Source organism: Simochromis diagramma, unplaced genomic scaffold, assembly GCF_900408965.1.
Source record: "Simochromis diagramma unplaced genomic scaffold, fSimDia1.1 OVJJ01000293.1, whole genome shotgun sequence".
Lineage (NCBI taxonomy): Eukaryota > Metazoa > Chordata > Actinopteri > Cichliformes > Cichlidae > Simochromis > Simochromis diagramma.
Window position 1 is genome coordinate 24,310,327 of NW_024386801.1, and position 9,301 is coordinate 24,319,627.

Consider the following 9,301-nt stretch of genomic DNA (forward strand, 5'->3'; position numbering starts at 1 on the left):
ATCAAAGCAGCAGTGTAATTAATTTTGAAACACGTTTTATGATACTTTTGACCCTGGACAACAAAGTGAAGCATGAACACTCTCCTTTTCAGGGTTTGACAGAGTTATACGAGTACAAACAGAAGTACTCGGATGCAGACCTGGAACCGTTCCTCAAAAACACATCCCAGTTCTTCCAGAGTTACGTGGAGCGAGGCCTTCGCATGATTGAGTCTGAGAGAGAGGGGAAAACTCGAATCCAGACCACAGCAGGTACAGCTGTACCCCATGTTGTCATGGTGCTCTTTGGTTATTATCAATCAGGAATGTGTAGTAACATCTGTGTGTATGCTTCTCTGCAGTGATCCCTCAGCATGGTGTTGACTCCAGTCTGAGCAGCAACGAGGAGCTGAAGCCAGCTGTTTACTATGAAAGACTGAAGATTCTCAGACAAAGACAAGGCCTGGAAAACACTTCCAGGGTCAGTTGGTATTATTCATTTAGTAAAGTCACAATGCACTGATGAGCTACAGCTGCTTATCAAAGTAGTGTAGTGGCTATATTAATTTCTTAAAGTTCTCTCTTTTATACGAGAGAAGTGCAGACGGACAAGCGCCTGTTTTTATGCGTTGTCATTAGCAACAACGATAAAACAATGGCTTGTCCACTTGTTTATTTTCCACATAAACCTTTCACAATAAAGCTCAAGATCCTGTTGAGACTTTTCAAAATAAACTGAATCACGTGAAAGAGCATGCAGACTGTTTACGGATGAGAATTAAAAAAAGAGCCGCCAGGTGCTAAAAAATAAACCTTAGACTCAAACGTTAGAACAGGCTTTTCCCCGCAGCACGCCGTGTAATAAATACTCACAAAGAAAACTGCGGCCATAACAACTTGTCTAAAAATGTATCGTTTCATGCATCGGTTAAAACACTCGACTCCAGCTATACAACGTGCAGCAGGAAACACTTCACGCAAGTCGAGCTGCCCGAGATTCACAGAATTTACAGAAAATGCCACATTTTTGCGATTTATATCGTTACCGGACGATAGATGTCTTAAATCGGGATATGAGATTTTGGTCATATCACACAGCCCTAATTCCAGGATGAGTGTTTGTTAGTAGTGGTATGCAGCCGAAGCTAACGTGTCTTTTCGCCCTCTCTCTCCCTCCACCAGCAACAGAGTGTTGGGGGAAGTGAGGATGAGGCTCAGCAGCGACCCACCATCTCCTCCCTGCTGTCCTCAAAGCCGTCAGTGGCATCATCCACCGACATGCTGCAAAGCAAGCTGTCACAGCTGAAAGAGTCGCGGGAGCTGTACATGCAGGAGCACAACGTTCACTCCCCGACACACACCAACACCCGCTCAGCTTCACCAGCTGCCAACCTGGATGACCTGAAGAAACGCCTAGAGAGGATAAAGAGTAAACGGCAGTGAAGCAGGAGCACCACATCATCTCATCCATTAACCTTGTGGAGTCCTCTAGTAAGAAATGGACCATCCACCTTTTTAACTCATGCTGTCTTTATATTGATGTTCTGCCGGAGGGAAAGAGAAGGACACAGGACCCCGCCTCAGATTTGAACCTGACTCCACCCACTGTGCCTGTATGTTGTTAGAAATAAAACGCACCCTGTAGAAACCATACAGGTGTTTTCAGCTACTGTTATCAGAATGTGAGTTATTGTTCATCAGAGTGAAAAGCTGAAGCCCCTCAGCAATATGAGAGGAGGGGCACCGGTGGTGTTGTAGTTGTTAGAGAATTAGGATCATGTACTTTGTTCTGTCTTTGCCCTCTATGTACACTCTGTATTATGAAGCTTCCTCAGCCACTTGTCTGCTCGTTTTTTTTTTGTTTTGTATATATTGAACAGTTCAACACTTCTGTTGGCTGCAGGGGAAAATGTCAAGGACACAACAGTAGCAATATTCAGGTAGACGCCCAAAATGAGGTGTGTGACATGAGGTGAGTGCCCCCTATTGGTCATACATAGTTTCTGTGATTTCAGCTTTGCATCAGTTCAGTATGATTTTAAAGAATGTGTTCAACACACTGAATTAAATTTACCTCAGCAGGAAATCTGAGAAGATGCTCTTAAATTTTATTTGCAAAAGCCTTTAGTTTTTCCCCTTTTCTGCCTTAGTAACACTTTATATTCTGATGTGAATCCAGTTGTCAGGTTTCATTCTCCACCTCTGAATAGGAGATGTCATTACTGGGAGAGTGAAATTTGCTGGTACAGGCTGACTCACTGCTGCACTGCTCAAGAGTTTAGCTTCAGTAATGAGTCCAGGTCATATTAATTATAAATAGGAATTAATGTTATATTCAGCTGAAAGGATAACCTTCAAAAAATTAATGTACTTAAAACCATTGTTTCACATTAACGGTCATTAACTAAATTACAACTGTATAGCTGCATGAAGTCAAAGTAATAATAATAAAGGCTTTCTGTCCTCTGGCCCATGGTTGGCATCTCTAAGTGACACTGTAAAACTCCAGCACCTACTTTAATTAACGTGTCTAAAGTTGTTTTTGTTTTTGTTTTTTTTTTTGTGTCAATTTCAGACTTGAAAATATTGTAAGTTGAGTTGCATTTATTCAGATTCTGATGGATTATCTGCATCTTCTTTAACCAGATATTCAGATGATGGGCTTTCAGAAAGTATCTGGTTTGTTTTGTGGCTTTTTCTTGAGCTTTGTTATCACAGGAAGAGCAAAAGTGTAACCAAAAACATTGGCTGGTCCACACTTCGGTATAGGGTTTTAACTACTAGATGTTCTCTATTAATCTGCAGGTTATTTTCTCATTTTAGTGTTTGCAGTGGTTGACCCATCAGAAAACAGTGGGAAAATGTTTCAAACTCTCATCAGCTTGCACTGAAGGACGGGCTGATCTCATAATGGTCTCCTTTTGTCTGGATCTCTAAAGTAGACTCCTCCAGTCCACTTATTAGTGGTTTTGTAAACTAAATGAATCAGATCCATTGTTTTAGTAACTTCATCTGTTTTTGTAGTCTTGCTTCAGAGTCTAGAAGCTACTGTTTTTTCCCCTGAAATGGGTTGGAGCTGGTGTACAATTAATGGTGCAGTTTAAAAAAACAAAAAAGGCTTATTTTGTTGAAGGAAGGAAGTGACCGCTGAGAATTTTTCTTACATGTGTGCAGTTGTGTTGCGCTGTGCTGTGGGTTTACACTCAGCTGTAAATAATGTATGTAAAACTCTCCATTAACCTTCACTTAACAAACCGCAGCCATGAAGCCAGACTGCAGGGTGAACGTGGTTGCCACTGTAAAGTGCGTTGTCCAAACTGTTGTTCAGCAGAAGGAAGCACTCTGTGTTTGTAGGCTGTAGGAGCATGGCATGAGCCTGTGATTTTTATGTTATTCTGTAAATAAAGTTTACATCAATTAAACTGCTTATTACATCTCTTATTTCCAGCCCTCGGCCAATGAAGATAACTAAGGCTGTTAAGTCATCTGTTCCGTAGTTAATATTAAATACTTACTCAGCATCTGTTTTTGTATGTAATTCCTTAGCCATGCTTGTATAATATGTTGTGGAATATTTTTTTTTTTTTTCTGCCCTTAAAGGAGAAAATTTGTTGTTTTAGAGCTTCTGTATTTGTAGGAGTGAAAAGACTCATCAATGGTTCTTTTGGGTTTTTCCAAAATTCATTATTATTTGGTCTATAAAATATTAATACCCTCCCTTTGGGAGGGGAAAATGGTTAAAGTACTATATGATATATAGTGACCACCAAATAACTGATTTTACAATGATGAACTTCACTTCTTTTTTTGGAGACCTGAAATGTAAACATAAGCTATAAATAAAGTAGACCTGACAGTCAACACAAAGATTGAGACATTCCAGGATCTGCACACAGACACACAGCAGGACAAAACAAGTGTAATGAGGAATTAAATCCAAATTTGGCAGCACTGAAAGTGAGTGAGAGAGAGAGACCTTTGACCTTTTAACTTGCCCCTCAATAAGATGTGAAACATGATGTAAAATAATCCCAAAAGTATCCAGTGGCAGTGCTGGAATTTTTTTTTTTTTTTTTTTTTTTATTTTTTCCCCTGCCTACACGGAATGGGATGACGCTTTGATTTCTGTATGTAATAATTTCACACTTCTGCAGCCATATCATGTGAAAATGATCACAGATGTACACAAAAACATTTTTAAGAAGAATATGGTGGTGTTTGCATGAAACCAGTAAATTCATTTTTTTAAATGAATTTTTAAGTATGTGCTGATTTAGCAGTGAATGTGGGAGTTCTTGTGATTTCTAGGATGTAATGTCAAAATGTTGCAACCATAAAACTTGAAAATGATCAATGATCCACCCAAAGACAGCTTGAACAACCATAGGGTTGATATTTGATGACAGTTGATAACAACTTGGTTGTTATATTCTTTGAAATGTGTAAATATAACCATTTACCAGTTGGTATTTTGTGTGTATTATTTGTATGAGTGTGATTTTAGCACTGAATTATATGAAACCTGGCATCAACAAGAACAACAAAGTGATTACAGATATACAGTATTTTTCTTATCCCCACAAAGGAAAATTAAACAACCTTGTGTCTTTGGGAGTATAAATTGCAGAATTTACGAGGTGCACCTAAAGACATCATGAAAAGCGAACCCACAATGAGCCGTACATAGTGATGTAGGTGGGCAAATTATTGCGTAAATTTTCAAATGTGGACGGCGGTCTGCAGTTGCCAGTCAAAGCTGTTATGATGAGGTTGCACCCCGGTTTTACAGCATTATGGTAGTAATTACAATCAAACTTATGAGAAAGGAGACCCCTTGAACACAAATCAGCATGATGAGTACTAATAATGGGAGAAAGCATATTTGCAAAAAAAATTATTTGTAAAGAACTTGTTTTAGCGACCCCAGTCCCATTCACTAACATGGAGGAGTCAGGGTTTATGACCTATACTGCAGCCAGACACCTGGGGGCGACAGAAACGGTTTTGCTTCATTTTGGGAGAGCTGTTAGGTCGTCCATGTTTTCTACAGTGATTGGTCTTATCACAACAGGTCAATAATTTCTTCTATTTTAAAAGATCTATGTATTAATGTACTATGTACTAAGTGATCCATTTTATACACATAGTCATTTTTCTGAAAACTATTAAATATTTTACCTCAAACTAAGTTCATCACTAAGAGAATAGCTGCTATGTTTGCAGTATGCGGTGTTAACATAATTTCTTTGTTTCCAGTATTCCTGCTGGTGAGCTACAGCAGGAATATAGCAATAAAATGTAAGGCTTAATAGAAGTTTTGCATTAGTTAAAACTTTTTGTTTATAAAGATTTGTTTATATTTCTGATTCAGGTACCTGGCAGCTCCAAAATGTGGCTCCAAGGAAAAGACTTTGTTGGTACACTGATGTGAGCAGATCAGAGCTCCAATCCTGCCAAACATGTGAGCGAGGCTGTAAAGTAGCACTTGAGGAGCTCGACCACACACCCTGCCCTCTCTTAGCAACCACAATTGAAATCTGTAAACACCTCACAAAGCTGCTTTTCTTATATTTCTCAGACCAATTTTCAGGGTTTTTTCTAATCTCCTAATCAGATGTACCAAAGGCTTCCCAAAGACTCCAAGCAGCTGAAATTTAACATCAAAAGAATGGCATTGTGAAGAAGGTTTGATTTGTAGTGGAGCTATATTGTTTGACGTGGTGAATGTCTTCTTCAAGCACTTGAAAAGACAAATACAACCGTAGCTTGCATAGAAAAATAAAAGCTCTCAAGTGTTATTGCAAAAGATTAATGGCACTACTTCAAGATGGAACAAAGGGAAGCAACACACTGAGGCCTACTGGGAAAGTCTTAGAAGGGATGATCCGGTTGATAACCAGAGCAGGAAGCAGCAAGCTATTTTTACTGCCATGTTTTTTCAACAAAACCCACACTGATGGTGTTTTACCTCCAAGTTCAGAAATTTGACAACATTTTTAGTAAGTACAAGGAATAATTCTTGGCTTCATAGAGATGTGGAGACATCAGAGACCAGATGATGAAAGTTTTGAAGGAACTTGTGCGTCAGCTTGCATTATCCTGCTGAATGAGACTACAGTCCTCAGGGAGTACTGTTTCCAACTTCACTGGCACGACTGAAATTCTGACTACTACTCTCATAGTTTGAGTTTTGTGCTTGTATCTCTAATTTTTGGGGTTTTGTCTCTAATATCTAGAGCCTCCAATCAAGCAGTGCTCTACTATTATATGCCATTTTTTTCTTCTCTCATAGTTTGAGTTTTGTGCTTGTATCTCTAATTTTTGGGGTTTTGTCTCTAATATTCTAGAGTCTTTACCTTAACATATAAAGTGCTTTGAGGAAATTGCTGTTGTGAATTGGTACTATACAAATAAATCCTAATTGAAGTGAACTGATTTGAAATTAATCAGTTATCCAGTTCAGGGTCATCCCGGGACTGGAGTCTATCTATGGTGTTGAGATGAAATTGTTGAGATGAAAGTAAGTGGATCAATCACGCCTAAGGATAATTACTCTTACACTTTTCAGTCACTATCCACAGCAGTCATTATCCACAACAGCCAATTAGTTCATTACCAGGCCTCTGGAGAACTTCATGACATGTTGAGGAGAAAATTTAGCCATTTGAATCAGCTGCGTTGGATCAAGGACACATCTAAAACTTGCAGGACACCAGCACTCGAGGCCTGGAGTTGCCTACCCCTGGTCTACAGCATTCTACCCCCCAAGGACACATGGTCTAATGCCTTTTTTTTCCCAGGGCCGTGTCAACTTAATACTACACTATATGGTTATATGGCATTTTAGTTAATATAAAGCAAATACTTTCATTTCAACAATGGTCGTAGAGCATAAGGCAGGTGCATTCTGCCAGTCCATTAGAAGGCTTAATAACAACCATTGTTAAATAAAATACATTCATAGCTAAATTAAATGTAGTTTAGTAAAATGATGATAACTTTTTAGCCTTACTGACCACTCAAAATCCTTCACACAAAATAATATAATAATAATAATAATATATATATTTTTAATATATATAATTAAATAATCATATAAATATAAAAAATAATATCAGCAATAATTTATATACATTTTATCATTTTATTGTTGTTAACAGAAAGAAAAACAATATTTACTGAAGTTTAATTAAATGTTAATGTACCATTTGTTTTAAATAATATTTTTTATAATTATTTTATGCAGCAGATGGCCGCCCCTCCCTCAGCCTGGTTCTTCCAGAGGTTTCTTACTGTTACTGTTGCTCATACGAGGGGTCATCTGATTGTTGGGGTTTCTCTGTTTTCCTTTTATTGTTGTAGGTACAGTCTAAAGGGCCATGTGGCAACTGCTGTTGTGATTTGGCGCTATATAAATTAAACTGAATTGAACTAAAGTGAATTGAATTGGCTTGAATAACTATATATTAAAGTCTTGTAAAGTTAATTTACTAATGATTTTTCTTTTTACTTATGTGATAGACACAGAGCAGTGTCACCATTTATGTTTGTTCTGGTGTTTGTGTACACATAAACACATGGAAAAAGTAACGAGCTCTTTCAGGGGGAGGATGGAAGATGTTTTTATTAATATTAAAACAACAAAACACCTGCTTATTTGTATTTATAAATTACCATTAAGTCTGAAAGCTAGTGAAAGCCACTCTGAAAACTGGTAATTGTGCTCCTCATGATGCCTTGTTTTAGTTGGTGACCAACTTTAATTAACAAGCATAACTTGGTGACGTGTTTTTCATCTGCCTTTAGTTAGGCTTTGCTAAGCCTAACAACTGATAACTGTTTTGACAATAGTTATTATATATTTATATCTACGTGTCTCACAATAAGGCAAATCATAATTCTAATTTGGGGAATATAAAAAGCTAAAGGCAACAAAATGTTCTGTCATATTCCCTCGGTCTGGAGCCAGATTTTTCAATTTAGGGAATGTTTAGTGTGTTTAGTGCCATCTTGCCAGGGCCTTTCTGTGTGGCGTTTGCATTAGGGGTGGCCTATATATATCAAATATACTCCATATATCAGTTTTTCCATTTATGATGGTTAAAATGGCTTTATCTTAACCATCGAGTATAATTTGCCATGGTAATATTAATCTGTCTGCCTGTAATTTACTGAGTTTTTTTTTTCTTCTTCTACATGCTGCAAATGCAACATGAATGACACTGTTGTGGTGGACGGTCATCCATCCTTCCAATATCATCTTCCTCTTTCCTCACTTTCTATGTGATGAATAACCACTCAAGGTAAATCATAATAACCCTGGAACATCCATACAAAACCTGATTAGACATGCTACTCTTTTCCTAATGAGCTGAAAACTATTGGGCGAGTGTGTTTCTGTGTCCGTTGTCTGCAGTTTGCTCCCTCTGTAACACCTTTGTGCCGTATTTTGCAACCTAGTTTCCAAAAAAGTTGGATTGCTGTGTAGAAAGCAAATAAAAAGAAAATGCAAAGATGTATAACTCCCATAAACACACACAAGCAAAACAGCAACTATGTGTTGCTGCATGTTGGTTTACAATCTAACTATGTGTGAACACTTAAACTATTATGAACAACTCTAATAGATTCTCTTCTCTATCCTAGCAAGACACATAAGTCTTATCAATTTTACAAACTAGATGGCCAAGCTACCCCCAAATATGGCTCATCAAATTGTGATGGTTGAGGCAGAAAAACAGAAACATGACCATTAATTTGGAATTGTGTTTTCATTGAGCAGCCATCCAGCAACAGTGAAGCTGAAGCAAATATCACCCAGTACCACAAGAGGGACCCCTTAGTATTTTCTGATCACCTAGAAAATAATGAGCTTTGTGTACACTTTATATTATATATTATCATCTATAGTTGCTATTTAGAAACAAACAAACAAACAAACAAACAAACAAACAAACACGTAAGAAAAATGCAGAAATAAAATTGCCATAGGGATAACACTGTGCAGGACACTGGCTTAACTGTTTACTGGCTTTAATCCAGCTTTGAAAATTGCTTCTGAAAAAGTAGTCTTTTTAATTTAGCCTTTGAGACACTATTTCATGATTAAAACAAATAATTATATTAAATCTGCCAGCAGATAAATTGATGGAAATCTGGCAATCTGCCCTAAATATTATGTTATGAACATGATGCACAAACATAACACACAAATCAACTTGCATTTGTTTGAAAAGCAGCAATGTGATGCATTACTGTCTAAATTCAATAATCACTTTACTGTTAGTAAGCAGATTTTAATTTATGCTACTAATCGGTTTTG

The 9,301-nt window shown here is 37.5% G+C and overlaps 1 protein-coding gene across 5 annotated transcripts in view; it reads left to right on the forward strand.

Annotated features, from left to right (window-relative positions):
* ckap5 (cytoskeleton associated protein 5) overlaps positions 1–3,401 on the forward strand; it is a 45,038-nt gene extending 41,637 nt beyond the window's left edge. For all 5 annotated transcript variants that reach the window (XM_040026707.1, XM_040026709.1, XM_040026710.1 and 2 more), the window contains 3 exons: positions 93–252; positions 342–460; positions 1,162–3,401. In XM_040026707.1, the coding sequence (XP_039882641.1) occupies positions 93–252; positions 342–460; positions 1,162–1,422 (540 nt within the window). In that variant the 3' untranslated portion in view covers positions 1,423–3,401. The remainder of the gene's footprint in view (positions 1–92; positions 253–341; positions 461–1,161) is intronic.
* The last annotated feature ends 5,900 nt before the right edge of the window (positions 3,402–9,301 follow it).